Raw genomic sequence first — 22,985 nt, 5'->3', positions numbered from 1 at the left:
ATTTATGATATTCACTTTTATTATAATTTTTAAATTGGTGTTTAATATGTGCAAGTCCTAAAGTTGGCTTAATATTTGTTGTTGTTGCTTTAGCAAACTTTCAGTAGTTGTTGCAAATTAATATTGAAAGAAAAGTGAATTAAAGAAATGACTCCAGGATAATGTCTCACATGACTGCGAACATTTATTCTTTTGCTGATAAACTTTTCATCAGTTAGAATAGAAAGTAGAAGCACTTCAGACAACTTACTTTCATTCACTCTTTTCTTTTGTGTTTTTCCTCAACTAATGACTCTTCAAAATATTGCTCAAAACTTTATTGAGTCCCTACTATGTTTGGCAAACTAGTTGGTTGGTTGGTTGGTTGGTTGGTTGGTTGGTTGGTTGGTGGTTTTGTTAGACACTGTGCTTGCTCCTGAATGATACAAGTCTCCAATTGCAGAATTAACTCAGAGGCAGACATATAAATACAAAATACCATCCAGATGGGTGGAATCCTTTTACAATGTGTACGTATATTAAATAACCATGATGTACACTTTAAACATCTACCAACTTTATGTGTCACTTATCCTGTAATAATACTGAAATAAAAATAAAATAAAATAGAGTAAAATAAAATAAAATCCACTGGAGATGAGTGAAATAAGAAATAAGAATTATACCCAGTGCTATAAAACTATAGAGAAAAATCAACTTTAAGCAAAGGACGCGCATCTCATATGTAAACAGAGATACACTGTATTGTAAAATGTAAAAAAAAAAAAAAATGTGGAACATGCCTTTATGTATAGTTCATCCCTTCAGGACACTTGCCATTTTGCTTAAAAGTCAAAGAACAATATGTGTAAATGATAATGTGTGGTATGTAATGGCATAGCATTAAGAATAGCACAGTTAACTTAATAGTTTGTAAAAACTGCTCTGTGGCATAAAGACATCTTGAGATGTAGCCTTTAGCTATTTTAGGAAAGCCACTAGCACTAGTCTTATGAGATGCCAGTTTTCTCATTAATCAAGTTCTGCCACTATATTCTACAAACTTTATAAATTTTTAGTTACATAGGTGAATCTTATCTGTGCATGTTTCTCTCTTTGGGTAATCAAAAAATCTGATTAGAGTAATTTTTAACAAATAAGGAGCGTGGGGCACCTGGGTGTCACAGTTGGTTAAGTGTCTGCCTTTGACCCAGGTCATAATCCCAGGGTCCTGGGATCCAGCCCTGCATCAGGCTCCCTGCTCAGTAGAGAACCTGCTTCTCCTTCTCCCTCTGCCTCTCCCTACTGCTCCTGCTCTCTCTCTCTCTCTCTCTCTCTCAAATAAATAAACAAAATCTTTAAAAAATATGAAGCTTATTTTGGGCAACAAGATGACCAAGGGGAAGTAGACTAGGGTGCAAAATTGCTCAAGGATATCATCAAGAATCCAGGCTTCTGGCTTCTCCAGCTTTTCCAGCTTCTCCAGCTTTGCCACCATTGGCTTGTGTCTTTGGTCCTGAAAGTGTCAAGTTGGCTGTAGTACTTCCAGGTAACTTATGAGTGTTCTTGCCAGAAACAGGACAGAGATTCAAAACCTTTTCTTCACAAATCTTTGTCTATTTGGGAAGGAAAGCCCATTTCAGGGAGTTTTATCCACACGTTTCTGGCCGTAACTGCTTCACAGTGGCCAATCCAACTCCAAGAAGATTTGGGAATTCTTATATTTCATTTTCCAGCCTCTATATTACAGGAAGGAAAGGGAAAGTGTGGGAATAGATGTCGAGTACCAGCCTACATCATCAGCCGCAACAGGCAATATATTGAATATAATTCCTTTTTTAAAATATATAAAAACATTATGATAAAATTAGAGTCCCCTGTGAGTACTACCAGGATTGTTCTGTAGTATTTTTTTACTTGAGAATATATCTTGAATATTATCATATTAGTATACAGAAAATACAAGGGCAACGAACACTGGGTTTCAGCTTTCACAGAAGTCTAATGGAGGGTGATGAATGTTAAAGGGGGAATCACACTAATAAAAGAACACCTATAAAACTGAAAGAAATTCTTTGACAGAAGGAGCACAGTGCTATAAGGGTAGACATAGAAAATTCTGACTTAGGTTGAGAAATCAAGGAATGTGTCCCGATGGAACAACATTGATTTGAGGTGTGAAGGTTAAGTAGGAATTCTAACCCGTGAAGAAATCAAGAATAGGAGAGAGCAAGGAGGGAAGAGGTGTTTTGGAACAGTCAAATTTCTTGTGAAAGAGGACAGTGTTGTAGAGGCATAGAAAGTGTTAGCAAGAGAGGCATAAACAAAAATAAGAGATATACAGAATTTTGAAAACCAGGAGTAAGCAAACTATATTTCATGGGCCCAATCTGGCACATCAGATAAGAACGTGTACATTTTTAAATGGTTGAAAAAGAATCAAAAGAAGGATAAAATTTGGGGGCACTTGAAACGTGTAAGAAATTCAAATTTTAGTATCTATAAATAACATTTTATTAGAACACAGACTCATTCATTTGTGTTTTGTCTGTAGCAGTGTTTGTGCCCTAAGAGTGGAGTCGAGTAGCTACAACAGAGATCAAATGGCCTGTAAAACTGAAATATTTACTATCTGGTATTTTACAGAAAAAGTTTGCCAACCCCTCTGTAAGCCATATTAAGGATTTTGGTATTTAGTCTAAGGGCAATGGATGCATATGCACAAAAGCATTTTATACATGTTTGAGAGTATAGGGGAAGGGGGTTGCATTCTGTAACGCCACTATGGTAGTGAATTGGCGAAGGGCAGGATGGGATTCGAGGAGACCAATGAAGATACTACTCACCTAGTATCTAGATGACTGATTATGGTACCTTGAGCTTGGATGGTTGTAGGTGAAATGGAGAAAGAGGACATTTAATAAGATTTCTATTTTATACAACTAAACGTTTGACACCACTGGGATGGGACACCAGAAAAGGAGAAGCTTAGAATCGTAAGTCTGGGTTACAACATGTTGAGTTTGGGGTGCTTAGAGGGGATCCAAGGAGAAATGTAGGGTTGGAAGCTCTCTTAGTGTGAGGTTCAGAAAAGAAATTTAGGTTGAAACATAGCTATTTGCAGGATATGTTTGCCAGTGTGCAGAGTTTAAAGATGTGGGCATGAATGGATGAGTGATGGAAAGAGTCAAGGTGAGAAGAGTCAAGTTCTGAGTAGAGGTACTAAAGAATATATTTTAAAAATGATAATAACAATAATAATAATAAAAGTATATATTTTAAAACTCAATCTCGAGGAACCCAGAACTTTCTTTTTTAGCATGAGTACATCCAGACATCTTGAGGGCCAATACTAGGAATCTATCTGCCCTGCTTTTTATTTTCTAAAAGTTGGTATTCTATGCATTTTCAGTTGTCACTAGTTTTTAAGTCTTATTCTGAAGGTTCCAATGTTGATTTTATAAACATTATTTAAATACTGATTTATCCACATACAGACCTGTAGGGAAAAGCTTGACAGTTTGATGAAGAGTAGATATTATATAATCTACTTTTACAAGAAAGAATCAAAAGCAGTTGGTCTCAGAGATTTATCCCGCAGAGCACCTTTTAGAATATGTTAACTGAACATATGTCAGTCAGAACATAACCAATGTTCTTGTACTAATGACCACAAATATCCTGATGTCTAATGATTGACATTAAGCAAATGAAATTTTCTTCTGAAAAGTTCTAGTTTTAATATTATCTATTGTTCTAAGTCTCTAAACTGACATTACAAGGATTTATTTTGTCTTTTGTAACTGATCATTCCAATAAGTAAATGCGACTAACCTAGTTGATTCAACTTTCTGAATTTTAAGTTTTTCTAATAATATTGCAATTCACAATACCATCTTTGCTTATGACATTGGCATCTTATCAGATATATTAGAATTTGCTGTGATTTTTTTTATTTTATTTTTTAAAGATTTTATTTATTTATTCATGAGAGACACACAGAGAGAGAGAGAGAGAGAGAGAGAGGCAGAGACCCAGGCAGAGGGAGAAGCAGGCTCCATGCAGGGAGCCTGATGTGGGACTCGATCCCGAGTCTCCAGGATCACGTGCCAGGCTGAAGGCTAAACCACTGAGGCACTGGGGCTGCCCTGTGATATTGTTTTTAAATTCTAACTGTTGATCCAGAATACTAGATTTCATAATCAACATTAGTATTTTAATTTTTGTGTATTTTGTTCTGTTTATTTTTTTCCTGTGCCTTGTTTCTGATTTAATTCTTGACATGATTTAATTCTGCTTTGAGTTATTTTGGGAGAAAATATTATGACTATCATGTTAACAGTGAAGAAATTGATGCAAAAAGATTAAAGGATTATCTATGGTATCTATGCTGGATTAGCTACTTAGTATCTGATTTAAATGCATCTAAAAATAATCTTACTTTCTTTTGTTCTTCAATATTGGAATATATTAGCAAGACTTATCCTAACATGGTATCAAAGCTCTTTTTTCCGCATAACAATTTTTCCTATTTGGTAGGAATATGGGAAAGTTATAGAGAATTTGTTGATTAAAAAAAAGACCAGTCAGATTCAAAAGCATAAGATGTCCATAGGTGCCTTTACAAATCCATGATTGCTCATTTCCTGAAGAATTCTTTAAGTGGAAATTGAACCAATAATGGTAGCTCTATCACTCTAAGGAGCAACACTTTTCCTTTTGTGCCCATCTGGCCGAAATGCCAAGTTGATAGAATGGAAAGGAGTTATGTGTTGATAAGAAAAGCGTTGAGGTTGCCAGAATTTTCTCTATTGTAATCATTGGCTTTGCAAATTAATGTATCCAAACACTGTGAATTTTTATTTTCTTCCTCCAAGAAATTAATGCACAATAATAACATATATATACAATGATATGTATGTGAAATATATAAACAATTACAAAGGTAAAGCACCAAGATGTCTTCCTTGGTATTCTTTCCATTTAAGTTCTCATTAAAAGGGGCAAATTAGCATGAGAAGATGAGTCATTGTCCCTTTGCATACCCACTTTTGTTGTCACTCCAAGCTAACTAATGCAAACGTTCTAATGTGCTTCTCTCCTTGAGGGGATTTTTTTTCATTTTTCCTGTTCACTTTAAAGATTTAAATATTCTCTTTTCACATATAAGGTCATGCATTATTTTTAGATATTTGAATGAGATATAGGATGACCCACACTTAAACCCATGACCTGTTATTAACGCCATTGTTTATTCTCACTTCAAGTTAAAGATGAAGGTCAGTGCCCAGAGAAACAGGAAGAGTCTAGTTAAAGACAAACTCTCCCTTTGATAAGGGGAAACCAAAGAAAGTCCACTTATTTACCATGGCAAGTGCTTGTTCCACAACTTTCTGAACCCATTGAATGGTTTAAAGTCAACTGGCTCATTACCTAAAAAACATTCAGCCAGCTATGCTGCCATCTTCAAATAACATCACGGGATGTTGTTCTGACGGACTGACTATTCTTTGTGCAACCGATATGTGCAGCCTCTTCCAATTATCTCTTACTTATTTCAGTGTGTGCTCTTCACACTAGGAAACTCCAGGAAGGAAAGAATAATGAGGTGCACATGGAGAGGCATGAAAGAAAGAGAAGATAAAAGCAGAGTGACGCTATCAGAACCATGGTACATCGTATTTAGCATACACGAAAGACAAAGTATCATGGAAATGAAATGATGACAGAATGAGGCAGGAAAAATGTATGCATTTATTCTGTGCTGCGAAGAGAGAATGCCCTTTGGCTTATTTTGTGGCACCGTTAGTGTCCACTCAGCAAACTTTCCTTGTGTGCATCAAACTCCTTGGGAATCTTGCCAGGGAAGGATTGCAGCATCCGGATTTAGACATAAAGCATTGAGTCCTCCATTAAGTGCTTGCATTATGAACTGGAACCACTTGAGAACTATACCTACAGAAGTTTATAAAGCATACTTGTTTTTTTCTTGTTGGTCTAATGGGAATGAGGGGGGGGGGTGCTTTGAGTGTATGCATACTTGTTATGGAAAAAGCCCTGCCTAGTAGCTGGAGTTTTGTTTTTGTTTTGGGTTTTTTTTTTTTTAAGAATTTGTCTATCTATCTATCTATCATCATCTATCACACAAAGAGAGATAGAGAGAGTGTGCACAAGCAGGGGAAGTAGCAGAGGGAGAGGGAGAAGCAGGCACCCCACAGAGCAGGGGACCCAATAGGGGGCTCTATTCTAAGACCCTGGGATCATGACTTGAGCTGAAGCCAGACGCTTAACCAACTGAGCCACTCAGGCACCCCTGTAGCTTAGCTTTAAAATAACCAGCTACAAACTAGTTAACTCACTCTGAATAATTATATCTGATTGGGGCAAGTTAAATATAAAAATCTGAAGATTTATGTGCAGCAGTGTTGAATGTGAGTGAGTCAGTTCTAATGGGCTTTTCCACCTAGGGAAGGCTGTATTTAGTTAATGGGACAGGGATACCACTTCATATTTTGGTCTGAACCACCTAAAAGTGAACCTTATAAATTGATTTCCCTGGTGTCTTGAAGCCACGTTTTTACATTGTTTTGTATCAGTAACAGTTTTTGGGTGTTGGTATAATAGTTGGGTATTTTTTGGGGTGCTCTGTTTCCAAAGATGAACAAGATAAAATCCCCATCCAAGAAAAATCTCACAATACTTGAAAAAGAGGGCTGTAAAAAAGGAAGAGTGAAGTGGTCTCCAGAGGTGCCTGAGATCAGACATACTAGATTATTTTTAATTCAATCTATGGACATCTATTTAGATCTTAGTACATGAGTGCCCAGGAAAGATTTGTTAAATTATTTGATCTAATCTTAACCACAACTACATCAGCTAATTATCATTTTCCATTTCATAAGGTGAGAAAACCGAAATTTAGTTTCAGATGCCTTACATTAGATCATTGGGTTAGTAAATGAAGGGAATAAATTTCAAACTGAGGGCTTTTTTCGTTCACTCGGTTTATGTCTATTTGTCTGTTTTTGTCCAACCACAGTACAAAATGATCTGTGAAAGCCCTTAATTTGGATGAGGTTGCATAATTATTTGAGAATGCCATCACTCTGCCCCCTTGATTATGCATGGAGGATTCCTCAATTTATAAACAAAGATGATACTGATTTAGAAACTCAAGCAGGAAAAACGGAAGCATAGAGAATGCATAGTGATTCAAAACCATATGGACATGGTTAAAAAAAGAGGAAGGAAAATATTAAATAGCTCATAGCATATTGAAGTAAAGAAACATAGGCACAGATAAGATGAAAAGTCATGGAGCTGATGCCAAGGGGTTGGTTCTCTGTGTGACATCACCCAAGCTTGGAACGGTATTTTCTTTTGGAGGTCTATGAACAGAAGAGGTTCCAAGTCAACCTGAGTGTAGCCAGATTTCTTCTTTCTCACAATTGTATTTACCTGAACCACAAAGTAATGTGTCCACAGCAGATGAAATCAAATGCTACCTATAAAACAGTATCTGTTGGGTCGCCTGGGTGGCTCAGCGGTAGAGAGTCTGCCTTTGGCCCAGGGCGTGATCCTGCAGTCCCGGGATTGAGTCCCACATTGGGCTCCCTTCATGGAGCCCGCTTCTCCCTCTGCCTGTGTCTCTGCCTCTCTCTCTCTCTCTGTCTCTCATGAATAAATAAATAAAATCTTTAAAAACAAAAACAAACAAAACAGCATGTGCAAAACAATTCCTCTTAAGACATGAAAAAACATGAGTTCAGTGAGAGTTGTCCCAAATCCCTAATTTTGAAGCCCAGCTACTTGGAATGATAGTTTGTCCCATAGCATAAAGCCTCATCTAAAAAAAAACAAAATGTGAAAGTGTGTGAGTGTGTGTGTGGGGTGTGTTTTGTATATACATTGTTCTAAGAAATATAATGAGAACCATAAGAAAGTTTTCTAAATGTGTATGTGTGTGCATTAGTAGTGGATTTTCATAAAAAAATGCAATGATTACTCAAATGATGTGACAACCGTGGGTTTAGAATAAATTTATGGATGCTACTTTTTAATTAAATATTTAATAAAACCTTAATTGTTTTATTTACAAATATTTTTATTTAAGATACTGTATTTAACAGTATGGTAGAAAAATATAGGAAGCATAATTTAAAATATCAATAAAGAGACCAATGTGCACTATTTGCTTTGTATCTGATGCTGTTCTAAATGCTTCACCTGTAGGTTCACTTTCATTTTTACAGCATCTTTTTTTTATTTTTTTAATCTATGTGAATATTGACATTGAAGCACTAAAAGAGACTTGCCCAAGTTACACAGGCACCTGAGGCGAATTTGGGCTGCATGCCCTGCAGTACGACTTGTGTCCTTAGCCACCATGCTTTCCAGACTCTTTCAGGCCAAAACTCAAAAACAATTGACTGCTGAAGTTCTTTTGTATTTTACCTGAAAAAGATTTGGTGACTTGCTTTGAAATGTAAAAGTTTCTCATGCCATTAAATATGGACTACTATTCCAGGAGTGAATGAGATAGTAATTTCCTATCAATGACTAATCCATTTATTTAGTTTAAACAGCTTAGTTTAGGAAATTCATTTTTTACAATATGATTTTTTTTTACAATATGATTTAAGGGCTGAAAAAAATAGAAACTTCAGTGGCTATCTTATTTATGCCAACTGCAGTATTAATAACTCCATTAGTAATTTGTCTACATATTATAACCTAGGTAAATACAACCTACCTATAAAATGTAGAAGGTAGCTTACTGTATAGTTTTTATACATGAAATGTTTAAAAGCTTTCATTCTATCTGTAACAATAATAATGATAGCTGTTGGCTTATAAATGTTTAAGGCTCTCAAGTCAGGAAAAAAATCAGTGAGCAAAGACCAATTTTGCCCCTTAGTAGGGAAAATGTTCTTAGACAAATTATGAAGCCCCAGTATCGTTATCTCTAAAGTGGGTGTAATAATGGTATTTACCTCATAGGAGAGGTATGTGAAGATTGTATAAGATAATTTCTTCATTTGTGCAATAAATATTTACAGATCCTCTACAAAAGCACTCATCTAAACATGATGATTCAGCAGAGAAAATAGAAATTCATCTCAAGACTCATGAAGCTTATATTCTCCTGGGATTAGAGAGCAAATAAACACAGGAACCTTTAATATCACATAAATAAAATATAAATAATGCATATAGTACACTCATTTAATAGTGAATGCCATGAGGAAAATATCACTGGCTGCAAAACCTGATTATCATTATTTATTTTACATAAAAGGCCTCTATGTATTGAAAAACAAACGTGAAAATGATAACCAAGTGGAAAAAAGGAAGATCAGTGATATGCAGCTTCTCCTTACAAAATATTTAAAATAGAGACATCCTTTTTTTAAGAATTTATTTATTTGAAAGAGTGAGGGCGTGTGTGAGCAGGGGGAGGGACAGAAAGAGGTGGGGAGAGAGAGAATCCCAAGCAGCCTCTGCTCTCTGCTCAGGGTGTGGAACCTGACCAGGGGCTGGATCCCTCCACCCTGAGATCACAACCTGAGCTGAAACCAAGACTGACGCTTGACCGAGTTTCCTAGGGACCCTTAAGATAGAGACATTCTTTAAAAAATGTTGGTTCTTGGGACTTATATATTGCATAGATTTCTTTCTTTTAATTTCATGAAGACAAAACAGAGACTCCTACTCAGAGTTGATCTCCACTGCTACCCTTCTCTGACTCCAGTGCATACACGCTGAAGTTTGGGTTGGCCTGCTTTACTTGAGAGCATAGAGTTGATGACATTGAAGATTCATTAATGAAGCTCCCCTCCCCAGGCCCATCAGCAATTTACATTTCATAAACGAAATCAACAGCCTGGAAAAGTCAGTGCTGCATATGAAATGACAGGCTGTCTGCCTCAACAACTCAGCGTGACGATCTCTTGATTCAGTGTCTCTGCACGCCTGCATGTGGAGCTGAGAATGAGGGGCTCAAGTGAGAAATGTTTATGAAAATCGAGTATTTTATTATTATACAATAATAATCAGTGGTAAAAAAAAATATTTCAAACAGTAAAGATTGGGCGAAAATAAGAATTCCCTTTCTCTTTTTCTGGCCTCTGGGTCCCAATCTCCAGTACTGGCCACTGTCCTTAATTTCCTGAAACTTATCAATGAAGCCTTTTGAATAAAATTAAATATACATATATATAAAAAGATATATATGCATATATATAACTTTTGACTAAAGTTAAATACAAATATATATATTTGTAATATATATTGTCATTTCATATGACTAGGAATAGACATCTACATGTGACTCAAAAATTAAGGACTTAACCTTCAGTAGTAATACTATCTAAAAAATGAAGGCACTAGGCTCTGAATGAGCAAGTAGCCTAATAAAAGAGATGCTCACCTTAGAAAATCCTTTGACAATAATCTCACATAGTAATTCCTGCTTTGCATCTTCAAGGATAAAGACCCAATTCTGTAAGAAAAAAAGAAAATTACCATGCAATTTAAGTTTATGAGCATAATTTTAAAATAATTAAGCTCTTCCAATACATCACTTATAATTCTCATTAATTTTACAACATTATTTTCTCCATTGTAGGAATGACAAAGTTGAGATTTAGGGTTTTAAGGAATGTCCAAGGTCACAACACTTAGTAAGTAATCTTGTTTTTAAAGCCAGATTATATGATCCAATGCTTCTTTTTACACTTCCCCTGAACTCATAACTTGTGAGGTCACACTGTAAGGGCTGTTTGCATAAAATAGCAAAAGTCAGTAGTTGTATCCTAATGCAAGGGGCCATGGGCACGTGTGGGTTGGATAGTGCACATTCATAAGTGTCTGTAAAATTCTATGTGCAAGATAAAAGTTGGTTCTGCTTGTATAATACTCCTAAAAATCATATTGCATGATAAAAATATTCTTAACAATTTTTATTTTTTTCAAAAGACCTCTTGACAAACATTAAGACAGATATTTCCATTTCAAGATTACAATGACACTGTGACTGAGGGGGTGAGAGCCATGTGTAGAGTGGGAAGGAAAGCTCTTTCAAATAGCTCTACTTGATGAGTAACATGTTTGTGAACCCCACCCTAGCTTTCAAATCACTAGGACACTGCAATTTTATTTCTAGCTCTGGAAGCATGAGCTGAATCAATTTCTTCTAAGGCTACGGATGCATGAGCAGGAGTATTTGGTCTTTCTATAGTCACCATTTTGTTCACGTATTCATTCATTCCACAATATTTATGGATCATATACCATGTGCCAAAGATGTGAACAAATGCTGATGTTTGAGTAGCAAACAAGACACAGCTATTGCTCTTGTGGAAATTAAAATCTAAAAAGGAGACACAGACAGTAAATGAAAATGAAGTAAAAAATTATACAACAAAAATTTTATATAACACTAAGGCCCATGGAAAGTATTAAGATGGTGTGTACCCTCCCCAGGTATGTGAATGTGTTAACTCAAAAGAGGGGAATATGTGCCAGGGAGTGTTAAAGTGCAATAATAGCAGTGATACCACTTCTTTACAGGATACATATTCAAATATTATAGGAAGTAGGGTGTGAATGGCTATGTAATTTTCGACTATATAAAATTCTGCTGTTAAACAAATGTGAGTTTTGGTGTATGGTTTTTTGTTTGTTTGTTTTTTGTAACTCCAGATAATGAGCCTATTAGGCTAGAATTCAAATAAAGCCAGACAGCACTATCTCAGGTAACATAGACTGTACTTAAAAAGTATCCCAACCATGGGATCAGTTTTTCTGCTGTTGTAAGGAAGGAAAAATTGTAACATACCGGAATCCTTCCATTAATCAAAACAAAACTTTATGGCAAAAATGGAGAACTCTAAAGCTGAGGCAAAATTGTTAAAAGAAGAAGAACTGGGAAATGTGAAAATATAGTCAGCCATTCTTTGGTTGGGATGATTGTCATGAGTATTACTTGGATAGTTTATGAAACCAGGTATAGGGACACGTGGGTGGCTCAGTGGTTGAGCATCTGCCTTCAGCTCAGGTGGTGATCCCAGGGTCCTGGGATTGAGTCCTGCACCAGGTTTCCTGTGGAAAGTCTGCTTCTCCCTCTGCCTGTGTCTCTGCCTCTCTATGTCTCTCATGAATAAATATGTAAAATCTTAAAAAAAAAAAAAAAAAAAAAACTGTTCTATACTGGTAAGTTGAAATGCAGTTTCTGAACAAAAGCCATTTCCTAGGACAATAAGAAATTAAAATATTTCATTTTAATAAAGCCTTATATTATTATACTAAATTTAAGTCAATTTAATGTATTTTATAAAATTAATAACAAATATAAAAACAAGAATTATACCAGTTTGAAATTATTAAATTAACCACCAGGTGGCGCTCCATGAATTGAGCGTCTGTAGTCAAAAATAATAAATTGCTTGCATTGGTTAAATTAGGAAAAATTACCACACTCTTCCCTCCAAGCGGTTTTTATTAATTTTTTATTTGTATTACTTAGAGAGCTTCCAAATCACAAGAAATGGGCTCTTATTAAAGACAAGATGCCAAATTACTCAGTATGTTTAGTATGAAACTTTTGAGCAAACTGGGTTTTAAAATCAAAGTCCTTTCACTTAAGTTACTTTATAGTTTACTAAGAACACGTTTCACTGAATATTGATAAACGTAACTATAATTGAAATTGAGAACAGATGAGAAAAATCTATTAGAACTGACTCGTATGTTCTTTTTTTCAAATGTTGATTTTCCCCCCTTTTCTTTGTATGTGTGTATGTAAATGATTTACTCCAGAGCCTGAAATTAAAAAAGATGAAAAGATGCCCAAAGCAGGTAAGGACACTTTGTAAGATTTACACATAAATAGATGTTCTGTTTGTTATGTACAAGTCCAGTTTTATAATCAGGGTTGGATAAGGCCTTGAGATGCTCACAACATTGAAAAAAAAACTGATGCACCCATCCTATATATTTTAAATATAATAAAGCCATAAACTTGAAGATATGTTAAAGTGAAAATAGATTCTTTTTTTTCCGGATAAAGTCATCAAAGCACTACTGGCATATGCTGTTCCTTATGCATCTAATGGGTAAATGAGCACTGTTTACAAAGTGCTCAGGGGACAATTTGAATTTCAGACCTGCCTTCCCCTATATTCAACCTTTCTTTTAACCTCAAAAAACAGTGGTTTCATATGAGTCAACTTAATAGATTCAATCACTTTCTTTCCCACTAATTAAATATGCAAATATTCTTTGGAATGGTAATCCATTGCTTTCTTGGTCATTGATTTGAAAATTGGAGTACTCTGAAAATAGGATTTCTAAAAACAGGTTCTGTGAGGGAAGAAGACAGGAGATTAGCTGGGCACTCTTAAGACAGGAGTCAACACTTAGAAGAAAAAAAATCATAGAATACAGTGCAGAAAAGTAAAACTAAAAATTCCAGTTAGTAATGACAATCTTCCTCGGGCTAACCCTACTCCAAATATTTTATATCTATATGAAGATATTTATATGTCTATATCTACATATGCAAAAAAAAAAAAAAAGTCTAGCTATATCTCCCCATACAGTAAAAGTTCTGTGTACACAGAGACATATACGTATCTTTGGTCTTAACAATATTTGTATATACTTATTTTTACAAAGTTTAACCTATATGAAAATCATTCTTGTTTTACCCTTCTATGTTTAAATATTAACTTGAATTATTGCCACTCCTTTTGAAAGTACTGTTAACAAAGCAAAAGGAACTCATTGTTTTGTAGTGAAAAAACAGCCATTTTGAGTGACTTTATAAAATCTGAAAGCCTGCATTTTCTGGAAGACAAATGGAAAAAAGTGACCAATTTTACATAGTGAGGAAAATGCATAATAGAGATATGATATATTACATCTTAACATCAAAACTTATAACTGAGCTTTAGATATACCGGCAGAAAAGGGGAAACTACGTATAAAAATTGTTCTATGGTTGTTGGCACTCTTACTGGTGTCAGTGAAAGACTGCTGATCAAATAAAGGTTATATGACATTACTCCTTCCTGTAAGCTAACACTGTATTTGATGCTTTATTTTACTGTTGGTATGTAATGGGAAAAGTAATATGCACTATAAATTTCCTATTATTAGTTTGCATTAAATATTTATGTCTATTTTTATGTTATATTTATTTTTAACTTCCTAAAAGGAAAGAGAAATTAACATTAATGGCATATGTTATATAATCAATCAGCAAATTAATTGAAAACATATATTATGCTAAATATCACTGCCATATGTTCAGGATTGTGCTTGTTGATGCAAAACTTACAAATAAGTAATAAGATATTGTTTTTGTCTCAAAAGAGTATAATCAAGGACAGAGACACGAACTATCAAGTGATGGCTTTAAGACAATTATATCAGTGATGAGTGCTCAGGAGTCTCAAGGGAGGAGCCACCCCTGTGGTCTTATCAATCAGGGAAAACCTCCGGGAGATGATGGATTTAAGCTAGGGTTTTAGGAATATGCAAGAACAGCTGAGACAGGGAGATGATTCTACAGCATGGTGGAAGCGGTGCTAGCTTTCGAGTAGAAAGACATGAATTTGACTCTGCCATTTGCTAGGGGTGTAACTTAAATTACTTAACATTTCTGACCTTCAGTTTCTTTATCTATGGAACGAAGGTTATCATAACAAGCCACCAGAGCTTCTTAAAAGGAATCAACTTGGTGCTTGCCATTTGGTTCAGCTTCAGTAAAAGGTAGCTCTATGGTGGAGTTAACTGAGGGGCAGGATGAGCATGCAGTTAGCAGCAGGCAGCAAGAAGACCAAAGACCAAAGCAGATGCTAGGCCAGAATGAGGAACAGACGATGGCAGAACTGCAGCCATGGTAGGTAGCCAAAGGGAGGGTGGTTCTGGAAATCCAGGAAAGGGCGATTAGGAGGCCAGAGTGAAAAGTCTGGATTCTCAGAATACGAATCAGAGGAAGAGAGTAATAATCCTAAATCTTGTAATACTGTATGGAGTGAAGTTTTGTAGAATGGATTTTCAATCAGAGATTTGACTCAGTAGTATTTTGTAAGTAATCTAAATATTATAAGGATGGGAAACATTGGTACAGAGCAGAAACAATGAGAAAGTGAATTTTGTTTATTTTCAAGATTATTTATAGCCATGACTACCGTGCAGTGTGGAATTTTTAGGAATTACGATTTTTAAAAGCACAGAACCTAGTAACCCATTGAAAATATGAACAACATCTTATATATTCTTTCAGTTACAGGACACCATACACTTTAGAAACACAGTCGTACTCCCTGTATTGCGCTATTGCTGCTTTTCTGTCAAGTTGTTTCACAGGAAAAGAATAGGCATGGATGACATTAGCTGTACTGAACTTCATGGCCTCAAGCATGAAAGGATGAGAAGGCAATTAAACTATAAGTTGCAGAGGAAGTGCAGGTGTGCAGGTGGGTGGATGCTAGTGGGACATCCACCCAGAGATATCCTAGCGATGCTTGCAAATTGGGAGCATTCACTTGGGATCCTCAGACTAGGTTGGGTATACATGAGTTTCGAAGTTCTGCATTCGAAGACAAAGGAGAAAAGGAGTTGTTCAAAAAAAAAGAAAAAAAACTTGGAGACAGAAGAGAAGGGAATGAAGGATGGCTTCATTCCCTTGGATTTCCCATGGAAAAGTAAAAGAACCAATAAAGAACAGGCAAGCAGGTTATGGGAAAGACCAGGAAGTACAGTGTCTCAGCATCCCAAAGCAGGGGTCCATTCATGAACACGTGAAAAAGTCAGCAGTATGAAAGTCTCAGAGGGTCATGAGACATGGGACTGAGAAAAAGCCATTATAGTTGACAAAAACCTGTCATTTTGTGACTTTTTTTAAAAAAAAAGATTCTATTTATTTATTCATGAGAGACACAAAAACACAGGCAGGGGGAGAAGCAGGCTCCCTGCGGGGAGTCGGATATGGGACTTGATCCCAGGACCCTGGGATCACACCCTGAGCCAAAGGCAGACGCTCAACCCCTGAGCCACCCATGTGTCCCAACCTTTTGGAGGGCATTTTCAGAAGACCAGTGGAAGTAAAAAACAGTTTGGGATTTATCAGTAAGTGGAAGCAGAGCACAAACTACTTTTTCCAGGAATTTGTAGGGAAAGGGAGGCAAAATATTCTATTTCAGCAGGTCACATCAATGAAACATGTTGGTTGTTGTCATGCTGGTGATAACCTGATGGAGAGAATTCCAGGGAGAGGAGGAGTGAGAAGTTCAGAGGGAGATACTGATTAGGAGAGAACTGTCCCAGATTTGAGAGAAGTGGGGATACACCCTCTAGGTGGAAGGAATAAGCTTAGTTATGAGGAAGAACAAAATGCTCCTGAGCTTTGAAGGAGTAATGAAAGGGTAGATTAAATTAAAGTTGAGCATACATGAGGGAAGACAGTCCTCCAGAATGATCTTTTCTCCTAAAATCTGTGTGATGGTGACCACTAACATGTTTGTTGCCCAAACCAGGGGATGGTTTTTTTCCTGCCTCATGTTATACTGACTCCGACACAATATTTGACCATGTTTACTGTCTCTCGTATCCAAAAAAAAAAAAAACCCCAAAAAACTTTCTTTGGCAAAAACTAGACCATTTAACCCACGTTGTTAAAAATAAGATAGCAACAACAAAAAAATGACTACATTTTTAAATACTGGAGCGACGTTTATAATGATTTATTTTTGACGTGGCATATTATTAGCCACTAAAATTCCTTTGTTTTTTACCCAGCAATGAAAATGATGGCAAATGGGACATGCATTTCATTAGGTAATTGGAGAATAGCTTAGTGTTCTTTTTGGGAAGCAATAGATATTAATTATAAGTAGTAATATAATTAAAAACAACAAAACGCTTGCCTAAGGAATAAGCAATACATTATTTTTCTTACTTACCATGGATATTAATATTCATAAACAAGTTCTTCAGAGTTCTAGAACTGTATTTCTAACTGTCTAGCAAACATTTCCACTTGGTTATTCTGCCTACTTTTCACTTTGTTCATAATTGAACTCAACAGCTCCTCCGTTGTCTCTTTCTGTCATTATTGTTGCTCCTTATCCCAAGAAATGGAACTCATGAGTCACCACTCAGTTCCGTTGACTTAAACTTCTGAGTCATTTGCAGCTTCTCCTTGTCTTTCAGAACCCAGTGTCCAATTAGATATCATGTTATGTATTTCCCAAATTTGTGCTCCCCCACTCCTTTTTGTTTTCTTTCTCCGGGTATGACCATAGTTTTAGCTCTCATCATCTCTTGCCTGAATAGATAAATAAGCCCATGACTTGATCCTCTTGTTTCCATCTCGTCTTCACAGACAGATCCACCACATGCCTGTGCTAGTTATCTTTTCTAAATGAGTATCTGTGGAGAACAGAGCTAGATTCACTGTCACTACATTATATTGCGTCCCCACACCCCCTGTCATATTTCTTCATGGGGTCTCTCTTTGTCTAATCCACCACTATCATCGCTTCCAGTGCACCCACATCAAGATTTTTAAAAGATTACTTGATCTGCAGAATTTTGTCTATTCAGTGTCTTTGAATATTTTCTCTTCACTTTAGGTCCATGGGTTTTTTTGTTTGGTTGGTTTTTGTTTTCTTGTTTTTTTTTTTTAAGATTTTATTTATTTATTCATGAGAGACAGAGAGAGAGAGGTAGAGACATAGGCAGAGGGAGAAGCAGGCCTCTGCAAGGAGTCCAATGTGGGACTCTATCCCAGGACCTTAAGATCATGCCCTGAGTAGAAGGCAGATGCTCAACTGCTGAGCCACCCAGGTGCCCCAATTTAGGTCCATGTTAAAAGCATCTTACCTATAAACCTTGCCTCTTGCCCCCATCTTGGGAGCTTACCTTCCCACCCACCACTGTTCTCTATCTATAAACACACAGCGTAAGTTTTCCAGCCTTGGTCCGTTTACATAATGTCTTCCTCTACCATACGATGTGGTATCCATAATTACCAAATGGGTTTCCTCTAACTTTGTATCTAAGCTCCTATATTATCTCTGCTGTGAGCTGTTTAGTCTTCTCTGATTTCTGATACAGGAAATCATTCGAAAGCCACCATAGCCACAACATGTTGACAAAATTATCATTCTGGAAACAAAGGGGTTGGTTAATATTTTTTTTAAATATACTTTTGACATATGTCTTGATTTTGTGATATAGGACGTGGAGAGGCAGTTTTTTAAATGGAAAAGGCTAATAGAGGAAGGATGGCATAGAAAGAGGAGCTCTAAGGCAATAGATGTGGAGGGGTTTACAACAAATCTCTTAAGTGCTGAATCTCTCTTTCTTTACTTATAAAATAGAATTACCACCAACAACGCATTCTATGCCAATCCAGCAGGCTTATTGTGAGACTTGTGTGATATGATATATGTGAAGGTACTTTCAAAGCTATGAAAACAGAAAAATATGAGAGTTTATCATCTATACCCTTGTTATTTCAAGTGTGGTCCTCAAAACAAGAGCAGTATTCTCTGGTTGCTTGTTAGAAATATAAAATCTTGGGTCTTATCAATAACTGCTGAGTAAGAATTTGGATTTTAATGAGATTCCCAAGTCACTAATTATGTACATTAACATTTGAGATGTAGTATTATAGATTTCATAGACAACCTATTGTTGCCCTTGTCTCCAGGGAGGAAAAACATTAAGCTCTCTCTTACCAAAAACTTGGCTAATTTAGATTGGACTTATATTTTTGGGTGGCTGCTTTCTAACTAGTAGGGAGGTCCTCACACTTACTGAGCACTGGTTGACATCCTCCATCCACCGTCTCATTTGATGGGTGATTTCTGGACTTTGGCCATCCGAGAAATGATTGAGGAAACAGCTATTTCTTATGACATAGCGTAGGCAAACAAGCACTAGACATACTTGTGCATTCATTTGAAGAATAAATAAACCCATATTTTGCTAGCAGAACATGTGTGTCAAGAGAGAGCAGTCTCTACCAGCTAGCTAAGAATGACACAATAGGTTAATGATTTAGCCAAAGAAAAACAGTATGTACTCATACTTATCAGTCATCAAAGCATCTCTGGCTCATATTCCTCAAAGAACTTGCTTCTAATTGGTTCCTCTATTCAATCTATGTCTGTCATCACATAAACTAAATGTATTAACAATCTAAAAATTACTATCGTGGTCCTACAAAAGTATATGTATATATACTGTATCTTCCAATAAGACAAAATGTGTTCTCTCTCTCTCTCTTCTCCTTCTTTCTTCCCCCAACCACCTCACATACCACTAAAATAGTATATACATCTTACATCTTTAAGTTACCCATAAAACACATGCAGGGCTCCTATAAATTGTAGAAATAATTAAATCTCAATTTGATTAGCTTCACTAAGTTATGGTAGGATCAGACTCAGTTTTGTTCAATAAATACTGATTGCATTTCCACCATGTTTCTAATAGTGTGCCAGGTTTTGAGGATATAAAGATGAATAACATAAATTCTCAATAAATATTTTATATCAAGGCAAAGATCATTAAATAAAGAGCTTATAGTAACAAAAATAAATGAATACAAATCAAGCAAACAGGCAAGAAAAGGTTGTGCAGAGTGTGCCTTCTGAACACAGGGGGATGTTACATTTCTCTAGCCTATTGGTTCAGGGAAATATTCCCAAAGGAGAAGATTATATGAATGATCTCAGAAGGTGGGTGAAGATAAGCAGGTGAAAAAAGCCTGCATAGAGCATTCCAGATAGATTTATAAAGCCTCAGCTGGATGGTAAACAGTCAGGAGCACTGAAAACTACAAGATTTCACTTTCACTTCAGCACAAAGTGTGAGTGGAGAGCAAGAGTAGGTAAGGCTTAAAAGAAAACCGTGCTGCTGTAGTAAAGGTTGTGTCCTTTTTCCTAAAGGAAATTGGGAACAATTAAAAGTCTTTAAGCCAAATGAGGTACAGCTTAAAATAGAATTTCAAGTAGCTGATTCTGAATAATCACAAATTGAAGATACAGAGGATGCCAATAGTTTCAGGAAATCAGTTTTCTAGGTGATGAGATCTTGCACTGACATCTCTAGAGTTATTAAAAGGGTCTTGAGAGAGCATTAGTAGGAAGGAAAAGAGGAGAGCTATTATAGAAGCATTTAGGAAGTAGAATCACCACAACTTAGAGCAGGGGATAAGAAAAAATTCAGGATAATTCCCAGGTTTCTATCTTGGAATAGTATGTGGACAGTAATGTCATTTACTGTGGTTGGAATTTCCAAAAGAAGTGGCAGATTAAAAAAAAAAAAAGGAAGCTATATGTATTATATAAATTTTTGACATATTTATTATATAATGTTTTTGTTGAACATTTACTATATGCTAGGCAGTATAGCAAAGCACAAGCATATAGTAAGTTGTGTTGTGTTGGGATGGTAAACACAATCAAGTTCCTGTCTTCCTAGAGTTTATAATCTATTTGGGGTAGCCATGGGGGAGAGAAATGTTGAATGAGAGGTGCCTGTGGAATATGCATTTAGGTATGATTATCAGGTACCCAGAGAGAAAATATGGTAGTGGATGTGGAAATTCCTGGCAAAGCTGTGCTGGCTTAAACAATGAGACTTATTGACATTTACGAAGGGAAGAGAGAGAGAAAGAAGGAGGATCAAGGAAGCAAATCAAGAATACTAATATGTAAGGAGTCAACAGGGAAGAAGACTTGAAGGAGTTAAAACAATTAAAAAAAAAAGGAATGAAGGAAGGAATTCTCTTAGAACCTTGAGATACTGTCTCAAAACCGAGGGGGAAAGAATTTTAAGGAGGAGGAGGCTGTCAAAGTGTCAAATGTAACAAATTTACAGTAAGATAAAGACTGAAAAATATTCATTGCAAGATATGATATAAAGTTGCTGCTGATCTTATAAGCAGTTTTAGTGGAACAAAATAAGAGGAAAACCAAATTACCATAGTTTGAAGCATTTAGTTGAAGGCCAGGGATTGAGGCCAGAAAATACCCGTTGTAAGCTTTGTATAAATTATAAGTTATTATTTTAAAAACTTGTCTGAAAAAGGGAAAAGTGTGAATTATTCAGGAGAATAGCATGGCAAAGTAAAAAGAGGGGAAGATGTGACATCAGAGAAACTGTAGTTTTAAATAATTTCTAATCTATCAGAGATATAGCAGCAACCATCTTTAAAACTTTACAGGGTTAGAGTGTCAGTAAAAGGCATAATGAATGGGAAAATGCTAAAAACTAAGGCATGCACTCATTCTATTTTTAAAGACCTGAGACAAAAGGGATATGTATTATATATATATATATATATGTATATATATATATATACATATATATATATAAAGTATAAAAGTATTTCATTTTATTGAATTACCTACTTCTGAGATCAAAACATTTCCTTTCCAATAGAGATCTTCTTGTTTGTTACTTGTTCACTTGTGTAATGTTACCCCACTGGTTCATGTAGTACCATTTTTAATTTTAAAACCTTGAACTAAGTCCTTCTTTCTTAAAAACCATACTATTTTATACAGTTCAGCTAAGAGTATAAATCCATAACATTACTGTTATGGAGTTTTTCTCTGTAACTATAAAGGGTGGAAGAATGTCCTGCAGGATAGGTAAACTCTATCTTGCACTTGTAGTTGGCAGTGTTTTGCACAGAAGACTAGTTACAATTATTGGCACATGAAAGAATTTTGATTTGAGGTGAAGTTAGTCTGGGAAATGCTCTTGGAGTTTATCTTATATATGAACACATTAGGGAAGTCTGATAGTAAAGAAACCAGCTGAACCTTTTTTTACCCAATATTTTTCAAATGTATTCAACTATGATATCTTTTCTGTGATAGCATAGTGGTGTTCAGCTAAATGCACTGTGAGAAATTATGTGTTACACTTACTTAAAAGATTTGGTGAACCAGTAGAGCAAAGATAATAGAATTTTTTTTTAATTATGTATTAAAAAAAGAAAAGAACAAAATGAGAAAGGCTGGACATAATGTTCAGTTGTGTCGCAATTAGAACAATAAAGATATGCTAACTCGTGTAATTTATTTATACCCAGGCATTGTCTTCTCAAAATTTCATTTTATTTTTTTCCCCATAAATAAGATGACAGAAAAGTCTATGTAATTTTTGGAGGAAGAGGTGCTTATTCTCTTTCCGGATAAAAATTGTATTAAAAGTATGCTGATATGGAAAAGTGAGTAATCGCTAGCAAGTGGCAGTGGTGATAAATACTTCATAAGTATCCCTATCAAGACTCATGTAAATCTATAAGGCAGCAAGTCAACCACCATTTCTATCACAGACTAATATTTTTTAAGTAGTCAACAGGTAGGGAGGGTTTGTTACTCAAAGGAAACAATGAATCAAAAAAAAAAAAACTGTAATGATTTTTACTCTTTAGTTCAGGGACATTTATTAAATGCCTTCTAATTCCAATCTTGGAAAATGAAAACATAACTAATATTGGCAGAGCAATTAATTAATCAAGAGGAATTATTCACATACATATATAACATAATTTGATCTCATAATGATCTTGTGACTTAGGTTCCATTATTTTGTCTAAATTACAGACAAGGAAGCTGATATAAAGAGCAAATGTTTCCTGGCTTCTTTCAACATAACAATGACCTCTTTCACACACTCAACTTGATTTCTAAGGCACGGAACAAAAAAGTCTTATAAGGTTGCAAATTGTCCTCTTTGACTTCAGGGTAACCTAAAATATAGTGTACCTTCCTCTTGCCAACATAGCCTTGATATAGTTTACTGCCAAATTTAGAACCTCAAGTATACTATTACCATCCTATTGTCAGAATAATTGAGATGATAGAGGGAGGGAGGCAGAAGAGGGAGGTGGGTGGAGAATAACAATAACAAAAAAACCCACTTGGAACTGTGGCACTCCTATTTTGAATTGCCAGCCTACAGCAATGCTT

At 35.7% G+C, this 22,985-nt stretch overlaps 1 protein-coding gene across 19 annotated transcripts in view; it reads left to right on the top strand.

The window, feature by feature from the left end:
• TRDN (triadin) overlaps window positions 1–22,985 on the top strand; it is a 361,517-nt gene that overhangs the window by 279,257 nt on the left and 59,275 nt on the right. For 16 of the 19 annotated variants that reach the window (XM_077902099.1, XM_077902108.1, XM_077902007.1 and 13 more), the window contains one exon: window positions 12,799–12,837. The exons of the other annotated variants lie outside the window; for them this stretch is intronic. In XM_077902099.1, the coding sequence (XP_077758225.1) occupies window positions 12,799–12,837 (39 nt within the window). The remainder of the gene's footprint in view (window positions 1–12,798; window positions 12,838–22,985) is intronic. 19 annotated transcript variants of the gene reach the window in all.

The sequence above is a fragment of the Canis aureus genome, chromosome 1 (assembly GCF_053574225.1).
Source record: "Canis aureus isolate CA01 chromosome 1, VMU_Caureus_v.1.0, whole genome shotgun sequence".
In the NCBI taxonomy this organism is placed as follows: Eukaryota; Metazoa; Chordata; class Mammalia; order Carnivora; family Canidae; genus Canis; species Canis aureus.
The sequence above is the reverse complement of the archived record's forward strand: the minus strand, read 5'-3'. Positions and strand labels throughout refer to the sequence as shown.